The sequence below is a fragment of the Crocuta crocuta genome, unplaced genomic scaffold, assembly GCF_008692635.1.
Source record: "Crocuta crocuta isolate KB4526 unplaced genomic scaffold, BGI_CrCroc_1.0 scaffold7, whole genome shotgun sequence".
Taxonomy (NCBI): Eukaryota; Metazoa; Chordata; class Mammalia; order Carnivora; family Hyaenidae; genus Crocuta; species Crocuta crocuta.
In genome coordinates, this window is record NW_027531904.1 from 10,671,286 (window position 1) to 10,688,729 (window position 17,444).

The 17,444-nt window shown below is 50.7% G+C and overlaps 1 protein-coding gene across 5 annotated transcripts in view; it reads right to left on the reverse strand.

The window, feature by feature from the left end:
• Window positions 1–224: 224 nt before the first annotated feature.
• The window catches only part of ZFAND6 (zinc finger AN1-type containing 6), a 69,589-nt gene continuing 52,369 nt past the window's right edge, over window positions 225–17,444 (reverse strand). For all 5 annotated transcript variants that reach the window (XM_077774402.1, XM_077774403.1, XM_077774401.1 and 2 more), the window contains 5 exons: window positions 13,944–14,114; window positions 12,492–12,600; window positions 11,638–11,738; window positions 3,021–3,134; window positions 225–1,146 (listed from right to left, as the gene is read on the reverse strand). In XM_077774402.1, coding sequence (XP_077630528.1) covers window positions 998–1,146; window positions 3,021–3,134; window positions 11,638–11,738; window positions 12,492–12,600; window positions 13,944–14,097 — 627 coding nt within the window. In that variant the 5' untranslated portion in view covers window positions 14,098–14,114 and the 3' untranslated portion in view covers window positions 225–997. The remainder of the gene's footprint in view (window positions 1,147–3,020; window positions 3,135–11,637; window positions 11,739–12,491; window positions 12,601–13,943; window positions 14,115–17,444) is intronic.

Here is a 17,444-nt window from a genome sequence, read left to right on the forward strand (position 1 = left end):
TACATAGTAAGACAGAACATCCAAGAAATGGTAGACAAACTTAAACCTAGAAATTTGAAGTCCTCAATGCAAAGGGACGTGAGACCACCACTCACCATGGCGAGATCCATCGCAAGCAGACATGTCAGCCACAGCGGCAGCCGGCTGTACAGTCAGTGAAGGAGAAACGAAAGGTCAAGACGCACCACCAGCAAGAGTAACAGAAACAGCAGTACCAGGGAACGGACGGTTTTCCTTTTTATTTAATCACAGACGGGCGGGGTCAACATAAACACAGCACAATTTCTCCAGATCATTCTTCCTACCGTGTGCACACCCAGACCGTCGAGCCTCTCTGAAAGACCCCGCGGTCAGCAATGCAACGCATACAGCTGTTCCTTCCCTCGCTCAAGAAAATTCAAAACCACACAAACTTAGAATCTCCTCAGCACATACTCTCCTGTGACAAATGATTCAGACATAAATAGTGGGTGCAAAGAAACTCTACACTAACACATGTATAACCTTTGTTAATGAAACAACAGAAGCAGCCATAATGATTAAGATACATTCAGTTACTGGTAACTAGTCGTGCCCTCATGGGCATTATCAAAAGAGGAATCGTGCTGCAGAGAAAAGCTATATATACACACACAATGAGAAAAATAAACTGCAAGATCAACGCATGCATGTTTAATACTGGAAAATCACAGCCCTCCGAAAGTTCTCCACGTTTGTTATAAAAGCCCTCTGCACTCAACTAAAATTAAAATGATCTTAAAAGGATAATAATACTTGTAAAGTTTACTTAAGTCTTTTCAGCCACAGAAACTGCAATGGAAATAAATGTTCAGAGTCATTTTCAAAACAAAACCAGAAATCTATTCTTCTGATGACATGCATGATTAAAAGGTCTATGCAACGTACATCGCTCTACATTCCCAAGGACTAGGAAAAAAAACCTCAAGTCAATTTTTAGTTTGCAGATGGTCAAAGGAGTTTGTATTCCAGCAGGAGTTCAAATCTTCTGGATCTTTTCACCAACAACTACTGGGTTTTCTTTTCTGATTTTCTCCGCAGCGTCAGCTTTGTAATTGTACGAGCAATTGTGCACATCTGAGTAACGGTGTACGCCACAGTAAACATGTCCACACCGGCATTCAAACCCTGCAAACGGACCAGCACACAGGTGTGAGCGGGAGGGAGGGGCTGACTCCAGGTGCCTGAGCACCGCTAACAGTTATAGTGCCGGGTGCGCGGGGCGGCATCTGAACAGTCCGCCCCGCAGCGGCCGGACCTGGTAACCCTTTCAGATCACGCTTCACCAGCTGAGGGCTTTGTGCCTCGTTCCCACCCCACAGATACAGGTTTGCAGCGCAACAGATCACAGCCACTGCTCTGAGTTCGGGTCTTCGGCTGGGACCCTATCAAAGTCAGGACGGCTGCATCGAATGTAAAACCTAGCTCAAATCCAAATTCTAAATGTGCAGATAAGCACACTGTCAGAGGCAACCTTAAAATTTAATGTAGAAGGTGTAAGGACACTTCCGGGAGGCCTGTCTCCTCTCTGGCTTCCCTTGACNGTTGGGGCCGCCTCATGGAAGCTGATCGCTGCCTAATGCAGGCCAGTTACCAAGCTTCTCTAAGCCTCAGTTTCTACATCTGTAACTTTGGGACAAGTTACTATAGGGACTGAATGGGGAATGTGGGGAGCACTTAACCAGTAAATGTGCAATAAAGCTAATTTTAGGGAAATGCCCATGGAGTTGAAGCCAAAAGAGAGTTATAGGGTGTGAAGGGTCTTTATATAAAACCGGTCCTGCTTCTCAAATCAGTTTTATGAGTCGATGGAGCCGCAGGAAATGGAGCACAGGAATCAACATTTTAAACACTGACGTTTGATGTAAGTTTCTTCTACCACATTTTTTTTTTTTTTTTTTTGCTTCAGAAACCTATTCTGTCCCTTCGCGATAATGAATGGAGAATGCAGCATGCAGCAACTGTAACACCAGACTGGCAGACTGGACAAGATGAAAATTACTAAGTCTCAGCCTTCCATCATGAAGTCTGAGAGTTCCTGAAATTCAGAGAGACTATGTTTGACACGAACTATGTTACTTGAAATGTCTTATGTGGCCAGGCTGAAGTGTCTCCGATTGCAGACTCCTCCCCTTTCACTTGATCTCCAGCCTGTGCCTTGGCGGGAGAAACCTTCCTAAGACGTCCTGACACTTTCATCTCCTCTTCTCGGCTCTGTGCGTCACATTTTATGCTACGGAGTACAGAGCACAACTCCTCGCACACGGGCAGAGAGCAATGGCGACTGTTTACAAGCCGCGACCGCCATCCACCAGGAACCACAGGGCAAATGGTGAGCTTGTCCGTGTTTGTCTGACCGTGTATCTGACGAGCCCGTTCGCACATTACGTGCCACAGCCACAGTCCCCACCTGTGGTCCCTGACAAGGCCCCGTTCTTTCCTCCCTCCGACCTTCTGGTCGAGCTATTCTTTCTGCCTGAAACGCCCCTCTCCCATCAGCTCTGAGTCGTAGCTCTCTTTCAGGGCCCGGCTCAAACGTGCTGCCACCGTGGAACTTTCCGAGACGGGCTCCTACTCCCCCCTTTCCGTACAGATGAACTACAGCACCTGTCCGAGTTCCCCTCTGCGCCACCCGCCGATCACCCAAGTGGTATCACACTACGCTTTCTCCCTCCCCAAGAATCAGTGCGTCCCACAGCGGGGCCGGCCGGGCACTTGGGTCCCTCCTCCGCACACCTTCTGGCCCTCGCAGCACCCGGCACCTGGGCCTGACCCATCTGACCCTCGCAGACTCCGCTGGGATGGATTTTAGTAAAAGAATACCTATTCATGTCACTCTCAGGTGTATAATTAAAGCTACTTTATTTAAGCAAATTCTGAAGTGAACGGAGTGCAGGGCTGGCTCCCACGGGCACAGGACTGAGCCCCTGGAGCCGGAGCAGTAAGGCGCGCGTTACTGTGCAGGACAGTCCGAGGCCGACGCGCCGCCCTCCAGCCCTTACCAGTGAGTCCTACTTTCTTCCTGCACATGAAACAGCGGTTCTTTCTCTGCTTTGGCTTTTCAAGAGACTCGCTCTGCTCTTCAGATGGTTGCTGTGCCGTATCTGATATTGAAGCTGACAAAACAGGAAGGGGGTAAAATTTAATTATTTGGGAAGATTCTTATACTGGCTGGTGGCTGCTTCCCCCCACCCCCCACCCCCGTCTGTTACTGTAAGGGTCACCAAGGACGGTTAGCTTGGGAAAAGGCTTGCACGGAGTTACAAAATCAGTTAGATAATATGACCCCCTAGTCCTCAAATGTATGTGCATATGTGACATACGTGTGTACACAGATACACACACAGGAAATCGGGAAGAATGTATGTATGTTAGCGTTGACTCAAGGTCTAGTGCTGTATTCCCTATTTTTTAATCATGTATTTGAAATAAAAAGCGCACACATTCGCGCACGCAAATACTACTGGAGTATTTTAAATATGTAAGGAAACGGCCACATGCCAACTGCTGAATATTGCTGGGGTCAGAACTATGTAGATTTCTCAGAAGGGCAACAAGGCTGAAAGCAAGACCAGGTAGAGCACGATGTTTAAAACTCTCAGAATGTTCCACAGAAAACCTTGAAAATGGTAGGAAGATGAATGTATTGGAAGGCTATAATTTGGGTAACACACTGCTGCATTTAAGCAGTGAAGTCAAGGCCAGCCGCACCAAGATTCCAATCCCTGCACCTGAGCCCTGACCTCACTGAGCCTCCCAGACACGGTCACCAGTTGGGGGCTGTCACCTAACCTGGCACACACGCCATCTCACACCACAGCCAAGCTCCCGCCCTCTGGTCCGGAGGTGTGCTGCTCAGCCGCTGGGGGGCCAGTTCCACAAGCCCCTCCCCGTCCTCCTCACACCTGGTCTCCCTCCTCCTTCCTCCACAGAGGCTGTCCCCGTTCTCGACGAGGCTCGCTAATCAATCCCCCATGGCTCCCTTACTCACCTCACCAAATCCTGGGCCCACCACATGCGCGCCTCTCCAGGCCTCACTTGACACGTGGCACTGAGCACGGGCCTGGTGACGGGACTCACCCCCAGGAGAAGCCGCAGGCCCGGCAGCACTCCCCCCTGCTACGCCACACCCAAGCACCCATTGTTCCGAACACACACAGTCTTCTGGTCTCTGGGCTTCTGTGGCCTCCCTTCTGTGTGGAATGCTGGCCACGCCCGTCTGGTCCCACTCTTCACGGGGCAGACTCTCATCTGTCTTCTTTAAGCATCAACCATCCACTTGCTACTCAACACCGTGGATTAGGAACCTCACTACGCGCGCCAGCAGTGCTGCCCACACGGTTAGAAGCGCCTGTCTGCCTGAACCCGGCTTAGCGGTGAGCTCCCCCAGGGCGGGGCTTGTCCTTCCCACCCCTGCTCCCGGTGCCGACCCTCACACCCTGACCGCACGGCCACGCAGCGCAGTCCTGAACTAGTCCCTCTCCGTATTCGCGTGCCCCAGCCTCCCCAAGTACAGGGTCAGCCCACCAAGGAGGGACTGTATCCCCATTTCCTGTCTGCACCTCCAGCTCCCGTCCAGTGAGCTCCACAGAGTGGACACTCAAGTACATGAGGTCATGGATTCTAACCTGCGTATGTTACCTGTATCACCTATTTTAACAAAATACGACAAAGACAAAACAGGACAAAGACAAAACAGCACAAAATGATGAGCACATGCATGAATGAACTCTGTGCTTTCTTCACCTAGAAGCTCTGAGCCAGATGGCAGACGGCTCCACAAATAGACACATTTTATTTTGAAACACATTATGGACACAAAAAACCTTCTATTATCAATAGACAAACAGCCTCAGAGTGTGAGCTGCAGGAGGCAGGGGCTGTCTCTTTATGTGTTCTACCCACCGCCCCTGGAGGGATCAGGTAACGTTCCGCTGTGTGTAAAGGGCTCAAAAACAGTTTAACTTGCAACCTGAAAACAATGTATTTACTGTCATTGAAGTCTGTAAACCGTAATATCTTTTTTTTTTAATGTTTTATTTATTTCTAGGAGAGAGAGAGACAAGTGTGAGCAGGGGAGGGTCAGAGAGAGAGGGAGTCACAGACTCTGAAACAGGCTCCAGGCTCTGGGCTGGCAGCATAGAGCCTGACGCGGGGCTTGAACCCACGAACCGGGAGATCATGACCTAAGCGAAAGTCGGACGCTCAACCAACTAAGCCACCCAGGCGCCCCTGTAAACCGTAATAGCTAACCTGTTCTCCCAAGAAACTGATAGACAAATAAACTTATATAAATAATGCTTTAATAGCAGTAACAGCACTACCACGAGAACACATCTTTTAACAAGGCTGGTTTGACTACTGGGGCACAAAGTCTGGCATGTGGGAACAGAGAGGAGTGAAATGCACTCTCCTGCCACACACACAAATGCTGCTGCATGAAAGTGTTTCAACGGAGACATTTCAGCATCAGCCCTGAAGTCCTGTCTACAGCAAGTGCGCAGCCGGCAGAGCCCAGGGCCCACAAGGAGTCTAGGACCTGAGGAGCCAAGGCGAGCACCTGACGCCGATCACTGTCCACTGTGTCCCCAGGAGACCAAGGTGACCTCAGCTTACCTCAAACTAGGGGTTGGTAGCTAGAGTTTTAACACTCACAGATCAATTCATGGGCAGGAGGACACAGCATCTGTGCAAGTCTATGATTCCCCCAAATTACCTATTTCCTTACCTTCTATGTGAGACTTCGGGCAAGCACGCCTCACCAAACTCTCAGTTATGTAAAAGGAAACAATTCAGCTCATAATCATACTGAACCTGAAGCCAAAATAGGAAGTTTCCTCAGAACTAGGCAGCTTTTCACAGTCTGAAATGAGGACTGAAAACAGGAAGGCACCTGCTCGTTACGGATCAGGAACAGGCAGCTGCCGACGGCGCACCTGCACGTCCAAAGGTCTGGTCGGGCGGCCTGGGCCGTCACGTGAAGGCCGTGAGGCCAGCTGGATTTTTAACAGGAATCCCAACTAGACAAAGTCATAATCTCGCAGTTTGTGGGAAGGAGCTCAGCGTCAGGCTCTGTGCTGACAGTAAGGAGCCTGCCTGGGATTCTCTCTGTCTGTCTGCCCCTTCCCCCATTCACGCTTGCTTTCTCTCGCTCAAAATAATACACTTAAAAAATAAAAATTAAAAAAAAGCACAGGGCAGGTAAAATTAGTTCAACTCCCCACATGGATGACTGCATTCAAGAGGAACAAAGCCCTCTGCTCTGGGTCCTGTTAAGAAAGAAGGTACACAAATAGAACAGTAAGTGTATAAAACTATTTAGCATTACCTGTGTTTGGGAGCGTTTAATATACATGATAAAAAATACAACTACCCACAGGAGAGCACTAACAGGCACCCCGAGAATGACCCTGAGTAGACACGGCAGCCCCGTGCCGCACACATAGGCCTTCCTGACACAGAAGGACGAGGGCACCCCCACCACCTCGGCCCAGCGCTGACCTTACTGCGCGCACTTTGTCCCAACGGCCCCTGCGGCCACCCTCACGTCCCTTCTCTGTGCTTCACTGCATGCAAGGTGAGGGGCTGGACCGAATCATCCTTCAGTTACTCCTAGCTCAAACACTCTTTACAGAATGAGAACACCGTAAATATTCAAGAGAGAAGTGAGCCTGTATACTAGCAGTGTCCAAAAAATATATACCGCGCCAAAGATTTAATTTTACATTTTCCACTCATCATGCTAAAAGGTTTAAGAAGGGTAAGTTAATACATATTAGCATTTAAAAATGTAACTGGTATGAAAATATTAAGATACTTCTCATATTTTTGATACTCAGTCTTCAAGACCCAGTGTTATCAGCAGGCGACCACGTACGGAAGTAGGCAGTCTCGGCCCAGCCGCACTGCAGGTGCCCGAGCCGCCGAGGCCAGTGGCCACCGTTCTGGACAGAGCAGCTCTGTGCGGGAGAGCAGTTTCTGTTAGCGGCTGTCTGGGGGCAAAGCAGCATCCCCTCAATCTTCCTGAAATACAACTGTGTGCCATCTTACAAAAAACAGCAAGAAAGGAACCGACCTTCACAAGGCCGTCTCCCCTACCCACCGGTCAGGACCCGGCCTCTCGGGGGCCTCCCGTGCCTTGGTTTAGACAGGGTCTCGGTGTCACCCTGAACAGGTCCAGCAGCCGCAGCCCCTCCCCTCCCATGGCTCCTCCTCCAGCAGAAAGCCCTCCTTGCCGCACCCACCCGCCGTCCGAATGAACCATTCAGCCTGTGGCCTGTGTACCCAGCTTGCTGCTTCCACGTGGCCTGTTTCCAGAGCCCACCCCCGTGGGGGCCTGGGAACCTGGTTTCCCTTCTTGGCCAAGCAGCACCCCACGGCTCACAGACCCCGTCCCTCCGTCCGTTGGCCTGCTGACAGCCGTCTGGGCAGTAAGCGTGAGCAGTGGTGGTGTGGACACCCTTACAGAAGTTTCTGTGTGTGGACACAGGCTCTCAATCTTCCAGGATTCAGGAAAGGAGCTTCTGGGCCATACAGTTAACTCTCTAAATTCTTGAATTAAATTTGTAACTGCCAAACTGCTTCCCCAAGCGGCTACATTCTTTCATATCTCCCAACAACCATGTATTACAGTTCAAATTCCTCCATATTCTTATCACGTGAGCCATTTGTATATCGTCTTTGGAAAAAATGTCTATTGAAATCCTTTCCTTTGCCCTTTAAAAAACTGGTCTTTCTAAGGTTGAATTATGGCACTTCTTTACATATTCTTATCAGCTACAGGAGTCACAAATACCCTCCCCCCATTCCCTGGATGGCCTTTTCATGCTGACGACGCCCCCTGAACCACACGGCTCTGGCCCTGCTGTGGCTCGATGTGTCTGTTCTCCTGCGCTCGCTGCTGCCCAGGCGTCCCATCCAAGGAGCCACTGCCTCATCCAAGGTCATGAAGACTTAGGTCTGTTTTCCAGTTTCAGGTCCTACAGCTTAGGCCTTTGGTGTGTTCTGGGCAAACGTTTGTGAAAGGTGTGAAGGAGGGGCCCATTGTCATCCTATTAATGGACAGGGACGCCCGTCCCCGCGGGGCCCCGACGGCGGTGTCCTCACGCCCGTCCCCGTGGGGCCCGGACGGCGGTGTCCTCACGCCTGTCCCCGCAGTCTTGATAGCTGCACCTGGTGATGCTTTGAACCCTGTCCTCCTTTCCCAGACTGTCTGCTACTCTCAGTCACCCTCCCGAGTCAGAAGAAACCTGTGCGTTGTAACCCTTCAGCCTCCTCACGCCCGTCTACCAGGACTGTTCGGAGCGGCCGAGCGGCGCCGTCAGGAGCCCCGGGGGACTCGCACGGCGGGCGCTCTGCACCAGGCCGGCCTGCAACTCGGTCCCTGGGTGCCTCGGGGATGGGCTCACCGCCCTCCGCGCCACCGCATGCGGCCGGAGCGCCTCACGGTCCCCTTTCCCTATACGTGCGTGACTCCCGCGCTGCCACGACGTCACCGAGAAGACTGTGCAGTCACCCGTTATTCTGCGGACTTGGGGCGCCCTGCACACTGGGCGTGGCCATCACTCCTTCTCCTGTATAAGTAACACAAATGTGGCTCAGAAGCAGGGGTGACGTGTGCACATGTGGTAGTGGAACCTCTGATCGCAAAGCCACTTCTTTTTATGAGGATCTGGCGTCTGAGGGGCTCAGGTGAGCGGAGGGGAGCGAGCTGCGCACTGAGGCACCCGGATGCTCACACACGTGGTTGTAAAGCTGCCCTTTGTGACTGAAAATCTGACATTCCTAAGTTAGACTATGTAAGTGAGGGAATGCCAATTACTAAATTAAAAAGAAAAATTAAATGAGAAGCATGCTATAATACGCCTATTTCTCATTTAAAAAGGAGAAAAATTCTTCAGAACCATGAGGGTAACATGAAAGCAGCACCACCCACCTGGTGGCAACGAATTGTAATTACCAGCAGACCTACGGGGACAAAATTCTTTCAAGGACACTAATCTGAAAACTCCAATAAAGGAGGTTAGGAGGGGCGCCTGGGGGCTCAGTTGGTTAAGCGTCGGACTCAGGTCATCATCTCACGGTTCGTGGGTTCGAGCCCCGCGTCGGGCTCTGTGCTGACAGCTCGGAGCCTGGAGCCTGCTTCTGATTCTGTGTCTCCCCCTCTCTCTGCCCCTTCCCTGCTTGTGCTCTGTCTCTCTCAAAAATAAATACACATTAAAATAAAAAAGAAAAGGAATTTAGGAAATTCTGGCTTCGGTACACAGCTGCTACTCACAAACCCTCTACCATCTGGATTTTCTCCTCACCTGAAGAGATGTCCCAGATGCAGAGGGAGTAATACGGAAGAAGACAGATACTTGGTAGGTCACCAAAGTGCAGGAGCCCACCCTGGGGACGGAGTGCTGCCGGCGGTGACAGGAACCCACATATGCCTCCTAATCTAGGAAGCCCCACAGCTGGGGAGACCACTCTGGCCTGGAGTCAGGGGCCTGGCTTCCAGCCCAACGGCCACAGGACTGGAGTCCAAGACTTTCTGTCCCTCCACTAAATAGATGGAAAAAAGTGTTGTCTGCGTTTCCTCCTCCCACCCAGGAAAGTACCAGTACATCTGTGTGAGGAGTGCACGTGTACACACACACGCACACACACGCACACACTCATTTCCCCTGCCATCTCAAAGTCTGCTTTATGCCACTTCGCTTTTGTGGAAAACCTACATCAGTACCTGTTTTGCTAACCAAAAGATATCCCAAGAGAATTTTCATTTTTATGAAATGGCACTTGCTTCTTTACACTGTTTTGGTTTATGAAAGGTTTCAGAGAAACGCTCTTACTTTTGGAGAGCAGGGGAACCTGTATTTGGGTACATGTTTATAATAAAAGAAGATGATCTTAATTCAACAGCATGACCAAGACATTTCTAAAAATAGGATTTTAAGAGATTTTACACACTGAAAATGAATCCTCTTAAACTCAAATGAAACTTAGACCTGATTCTTCAAAGATCCTGCAGTGCTAAGATAATGAATGCTAAGTTTTTAAAAGGTACTTAGAAGCTAATACTGGCTTAAACTTAAAGGTCACTAAAGGTGAAAAAAGGAGCCTATAAATTTTCGAGAGGCCTTACGATTCCTCCCAACACGGCTCCAGGAGCGCCTCTGGCCAGGCGGCCCTCCGCCCCAACGAGTGGTATAAGGTCACCAACCCGTCTCCACCCTGGGCCGAGGCTGCCCGGTGACTGCTGCCGTGTCCGCCTGCAGCACCCGTCCCCACACGAGACAGAGCACGGGCAAGGTCGGCAGCCGGTGCTCACTGCTCCTCCCTGAGCTCTCATCTCAGCAACCCCGGCTGCTCCAAAGTCTCTCGTAGTCGGCACCTGTGGGCCACCATCACCCAGGGCCCAGGCGACTTCTCCTCCTTCTCCCAAGTTGTTATCCAACTTGCCCTCCTAATTTTAGCCTCTCATTTTTCGATGTGTGCCAAGGACTTACAAATCTCAGACGTGATACTGATTACATGTTTATATACCAGTTCTCTATCTACAGCCTCTTTCACTCCGCACCGCGCCCCGCACCAGCGCCCGGTTCAGCGCAGCCCGCTCCCGCGCCGCCGCGGGGCCGAAAGCTTTACCAGCCTGCGCCGAGTTCCCGCGTCTCATGCATAACTCACTCAGTCTTAGGGGATCCTTGCATTTCTGCCTTTAACACATCCCTCATCTCTGTTCTTCCTTACATTTTCCTATTTAACTAAAGAATAAAAATTATTTACTTATAATGCTTAGGTTGGCCAAAAATGCTATTTTCTTGCTATAGCAAAATCCAGAAACAGAAAACTCAGAGCAAGAGGAATCAGCCAGCCAACTGCATGTGGACTTCAGAGCTTAAACTAAGATCACAGGCGGGTCTGTCGCTGTCACACGAGCGCCATGGTCCCTGTCGGCACCGCCGCCTCTCTGAACCAAGCCGGAAGCAGAGAACACGGACGCTCGCTCCCGGGGTTACCTTTTCTGAACCTCCTCCTTCAGTGAGCCACGGCGCCCACGCACCGGTGGGACAGAAGTCCTCCAGCACAGGCTGCCCCAGCCTCTTGAGTGTCAACTCTATGACTGCAGCTACCGGAAAAGCCCTCTCAGATCATCCTGAACTACGTGAGGGGGTGTGCAGAGTGTGGGCAAGGACTCGAGGCATGGAGCAGATGCCGCGGCAGTCACCAAGGGGAGAGGGGCTACCGGCAGTCAAGTTCAGAAGTCTCTTAAACGGCCTGCGTCATCAAGAGACTCTTGGTGAACCAGCCGCCCAAGGTGCTTGGAGGGGAACTAGTATTTAGGTTAAACGGGTATAAATAACAGTAAGAGAGAACAGCAGACTATAATCCCACTGCTCATTCATTCAGCCAGAGTCTCAATCCAATCACATTCACAACCTGTCGCATTTATACTGATGACATAACTACACTGAAGCAGGAAATGGCTCCCGACAGCTCAGTCAGTTACCTACCTGAAGACACAAATACTCTGCTCATACAGGAAACACACACAAAAACACATTTCAGGCGGGCGATTCGCAAGACGCCTACAGGGGGACGGGGCCTGCGGGCCGAGCCAGCCCGTGTGCAAACCTGGCAGGTCGTCCGTGTCGGGGGCTGCTCTGTCCACAGACGTGCCGTCCGCTTGGGAAGATGCTACAGATTCTGATAAATGTGACTGATTTGATACAGGGCTAGAAAAGCAAACATATTTACATTTAAAAAATGATTTCCATGCACGAACAGTACCTAAAATGATGCAGTAAGTATGAGTTCAACGTATCTAAGCGGATCAGCACAGCACGAACGAACACGGAGATCCTTCTTTGTAACTCGTGCATGAAGCACAGGAAGCCTTGAAACTGGAGACCAGTGTGGCCCAGAGTCCACGGCTTCAGAAATCAGTGCTGCAGCGAGCGCCCTCCACGCACCAAGTCACCCTGTGAAAACCAGCACGGTCATGACCGGCTTCGGGAGCCCCGGTATGGCGGGAAGGTATGGGGGGGAAGGGCACGCTGGTGCATCCGCACCAGGCGTCTCTGACGGTACCGCGGAGAAAGGCACCGGCCCCCACTCCCTAACAGCAGAGTGAGAACGAAGCAAGTAGCTCTGCGCTCTGCGAGAGAGAGGGGAAAGCCGCCCGCCCTGCACACAGTGGGGCCGTGGGTGGCAAAACTGAGCGCCTGCGTTCACAAGGAACTTCAGGGGCAGGACATGTGATGAGCAGAAGCAAAGGAAAAGCTGTCTGAGAAAGAAATGGAAAGTGAAAAGCCACCTTCCCCACTGCTTCCCAGTGTCAACACGACAGAAAGCCTTTCTGACCCCAGTTCTTGGGCTAGCCAGCCCTGAAGAGACTTGACCTTGTCCTCCCTCGTGGAAACGAGCAGACAGAGAGGACATGCTTTGCTTCCCACCAGCCTCCCCGCCAGCATGAGACAGCATCTTACCTTGGCTGCACAGACGCGGATGCGGAGTCGAGAGGTGACTGCGCGTCGGGGACACCGCCATCTGCACACTGGACTGGGAAAGACTCAGACAGACTAGTGACAGAAGCCGCTGCAACAGAACCATACTTGGCATTAGGGGCTCTGCGCCCTGGGCGCTCCAGCACCTTCCCTGAGAAAGCGGACACCAGCTCCCCACACAACGGAGGACAGAATCTTACTTCACTGAATGTACAACATACTGGCTCATTACTTTCTGTTAGAAAATGTTAATGCAAAACTGCAGCGTAAAGGAAGTTAATCTACACCAAGAAGGAAACTATATACAAACCGTATATATTACCAAACTCAACTCCCATTTCTCAGGACTCCACACAAACTCTTCCAAGCACTACTGTATACACGGAGGTATTTAAAATCAAAGCTGCAGCAGTTAAAGCAAACGGAAGTTCAGAACCGAAAGGTGTGCTCAGCACATTAGGCTCCACATCCCCCGTTCTTCACAAATCAAAATGCAGAGGATGGTTTAACGCTGACAACAACAATTTCCAGGGCACCTTGGGGGCTCAGTCAGCTGACCTTCCGACTCTTGATCTCGGTCGCCTCAGGTCGTGATCTCATGGTTTGTGAGTTCGAGTCTCTCTCTCTCCCTCTCTCTCCCCCCTCTAACAAAAACAAAAACACCCCAACAATTTATATTCATTTGATCTTAGCCTTGAGAAAATTTACAAAAATTGTTTAAATGCTTCTAGCTTCTGGCTTGAACAGGAAACAGTGATGAGAAAGAGTCCACCCAAAACTGTGAACGAGGTAATGGCCCGCACCTCCATGAACCACAGCACCCCTGCCTCGGGCACGAACCCAGGCGAGAGCCATCCCAGGCGACACGATTCACGCTCCACACCTGCAAAACTCAGACTCTCGGTCATCCGATCCTTCTGGTAACTACTGACACTCACAGCCACCCCCACCCCCTGGAGGAGTCCCAGGGCAGAGGGTGCCGAGCGCACAGAACCACGGCGCCCCCGTCTCAGCCCCGCTGCCGCCCCTCCGCTTCCTTACGGCGTGAGCTCTGTCAGGCAGCTGCGGCCGTGGCCACCTGGGGCCCAGTGTTCCTTCCACGGCCGCCCTGGCTCCAGCAGCCGTCCCAGGACGGCAGCCCAGGCCCTCACACCTGCACGTCTCACTTACCCGGAGACGCACGTGGACCCAACGTACGCCTGTATTCTAGTAAGTAACAGAGCCCTGCAGCACGGCCAGTGAGGCTGACCGGATTCACACAGTCATTTTCGATGGGCGAGGACACCACCGATAATGACCACACGTCATGAGGGACCTTCCTGGCGGGAGGACAGTCACAGGTGTACGACGTGCAAGCAGAAGAGACATCAGGCCGGTCATGCTCTCCCGGTGCGGCTCAGACACGAACACGCTGTGTGTGGACAGAGTACTTACCGGGCGGGCTGATTCTCCCGTTACTGCTGTTCTGTCTCTGAAGATGTTCTTTATAGCACACCGAGCACATGCCGTTTGTGCGGGGGCTCCCGTAGAATCCGCAGCCGGTGGAGCAAAGCATAGGCGCTTGGCTGTGGTTAGTTTCCTGAGCCATGTTTCTCTGCTGCACACCTGAAATTGACACAGAATCGGTAAAGAACCCAGAAGTACGCTGCAGTCGTGTATCACCCAAATCTGCATTATGTAATAAAAAAAGACCCCACATATACTCCCCTCTAGGTCTCTTGGTACACCCTGTCAAGACCGAGGGCTAAGGGAGAGAGGAAAAAAAATAAAGACCAGAACGATACAAACTAAACTTTTATCTCCAACCCTCTCTACACAGGGGGGCCCGTGCTAGCTGAGAAAGAGTAAAGGACTCCAGGGGACGGGATCTGTTCTGAAGACTCCACGCCGTCGGAACAGGAATGAAAGCCCTCTAAGGGCAGTGTGGTTAGACTCCTAATAAAAACATACATGATACATGCTGTCCTATGTCATACTATTAATTTCTAAGCATCTACACATTTGCTCAAAGTTCACGTTTTAACTCATATTAATTTACTCTGTTTAAAAAACACTTTACAGAACGCCAATGCTGGTGAAGGTAGGAAGAAACGGGCAGAGCTGTTGGTGATGAGAGGAGCCAGCTCAATCTTTCTGGCAAACAGCTTAGGGATTCAGCTGCGGGGCCTGCGGACACCGCCCTGCGAAGCAGCCGCTCTCCTACAGGGTCTTCCACAGAATAACTAGGGCAGAGTCAGAAAAAAGACCAAAGAGTAACATCCGAGGGGGTGTGCTTCAGGGCACATTCATAATGCTGATAAATTTAAAATAAATGCCCAACATTAGAAAGAATTTTTTTCAAAAGTTATGCGTCGTTAAGACATTTTAGAATATTCTTTGATGGAGAAAGATGGCGGTAACAAACGAAAAGGCACTTATGAAATGTATATACAATTTGTTGCCAATTAGGACACATCTATTAATCATCAAGAAGGACAGGAAAGAATGCATCCAAGGACGGCAAAGCTAGCAGTGTCTTCTGATTTGTGCATTGTTTTTAACTTTTAAAATCCTCTTAAATGAAGGTGCAACTTGCCTAACAGGGATAACATATATATACATTTTTAAAGTATTTGAGACTAACAACTCCCAGGACAAAGGGCCTGTCTGGAACCCACAGGAGGGCGGTCATCAATCCCAGCAGGTGCGAGCGCCGCAGGTGCCCTCTTTCCCACAGAGCAGGGGATTCTCTGGCACGAACAGCATGGCAGAAGCTGGTAACAGGCTATTAAAAAAGAAAAACACCAAAACTCTCCCAAATGACAGGAAGGTTACTCCAAAATGGGTGTAGTTAAAGCCGAGCCTGCGCCAGACCCCAGGGGTAAGAACCGCCACAGGAGGAAAAGGCTCCACCCGGAAGTTCTCGTGACCCCACACACGAGGAAGGGACGCACTCAGGGTCTGCCGTTAACAGATGTTTTTCTTCACCTAAGTTATCTGAAAAGACTGTTGGGGGGAGGTGGGGAGTGAGGGGTGGGTGCATATGATGCAAACTTCAGAACCAAGAGCAATAATGCATTTGACATGGTTACAAAACAGAGTAGCTGCTTTAGCACTTGTCTTTTAAAAGAGCTGTCCTAAACCACTGAGGCCATTTACGCGAGGGCCGTTAGACCGGGAATCCGACTTGGGATTCTGAGAAGCGCCCTTCATCCAATCTTGGCTGCTCTGCTCTCTGTGTAGGCTGCTCTTGCTGGTTCTATAAATACGCAATCAAACTTAAAAATATGTAACAAAGACGGGGTAGACAGGTAGAGTCAGACCTTCTGTTGAGATTTCTGGCCTATGTTCCCGAGGACGACGGTGTGTCTGTCTGGTTTCGGTATCGGGGTGACTGCTCAGGGTCACCTATGTGGCTGGTACGCAATGGAGCTCGGGTCCAACACGCGTGTCTGTTCCAAGTCTTTGCTCTGAATCACTGGTTCTCAAAGTGTGCTTCCACGGAGCCCTAGGGAGGTCAAAACTGTTTCCGTCCTAACGCTAAGTAATCATGCGCTTGCTTCTCCGGTCACTGGGGACACGCGCTGGAGGCACAGGGACAGTGGTGGGGAGCGCAGCACTGGGACCCTCGCCAGGAGCCAAATCGGAAGCGTGGCTCTCACAGCCCCACGACCGACAGGCAGGTCTCGAGCCTGAACACGCGTCTCGTTAGGACCTGGAAGCATGCGAGGGTGCCCCGCTGCCCACAGAAGCATCAAGGCCGTCCTGTCCCTGCTGGGGGGCTCGGGGGAAAAAGTCTGGTTACTAACACCCAAGGTCATGGCAGATGTTTCCCCAAAATGAACCACGTGCGCCTGCGCCCGTCCCTCTGAGGACGACACGGTGCTACTGCAATGACGACATTCAAGCAGCAAAGGCTTGACAAGGGTCCCCAGTGCTCGGAGGGTCGGGCGTGGGGGGGCGGGAGCCAGCGTTCTCCAGGGACCAACGCTGGCACGGGATACTCATGGCCGAGCACCTGTCACCCTCCAAGGGGGAGGCCACGGAACTTTCGAGTAACGGGAACAGAACGGGTTTCCGTACGGGTGGGGATTCTACATGGCAATTAACCCTTTAAGAAACTACAACTTACTAAGTTTGGGTCCGATATTAAAAAAAAAAAAAAAAGCAACCTCTATTATCTGAAAAGGTCACTCAAACGCTCCTCCCTTCTCCAACGACTTGTCTGTGGGACACCAGTCTCTCTAACACCGTGACAGAGTAAACGCAGGGCCAACTAGGAGAGTCTTGCTGTTTGCTACTAAGCCTGACCTTAAAGAGAATTTGCAAAAATGTCCAAAGATGCCTTTTCTCACTAAACCTTTTTGGTGGTGATGGCAGGGGAGGAAATGGATGGTTATTTTTAATAAAAATTTTAAAAATTAATTATTTTTCTCAGCTTTAATTTATAACACGATAAATATCGCCAGCTATAACACCCATAAGCAAAAGCTCTTCAGCATACTCAGTAATTTTAGAGAATATGAAAGTCCTAGAACCAAAATTTCAAGAACGCCCGCTGTTCTTGTTCAAGAACTGCCATGCTTTCCCATGGCAGGCAGTATCACCTCAAGGGGACAAACACTGATTCTCTGGGGGGAAGGACGGACACAAAAAACTTTAATCTCTATGTCCAAAACACAGATACACACGTATACATAAATAGGATACAGCATATCTATAGAATTAAAATTTTGTGGAGACAGGAGGCCAAGTAGGAAAAAACGATTTTAACAAGGCTTTTGTGGGGACGCCTGGGTGGCTCAGTAGGTTAAGCATCCCACTCTGGATTCTGGCTCAGGTTGTGATCTCACAGTTTCATGAGATTAAACTCCACCATCAGGCTCTGCACTGACAGCTCAGAGCCTGCTTGGGATTCTCTCTCCCCTCTCCTGCTCCCAATCTGTCTCTCAAATA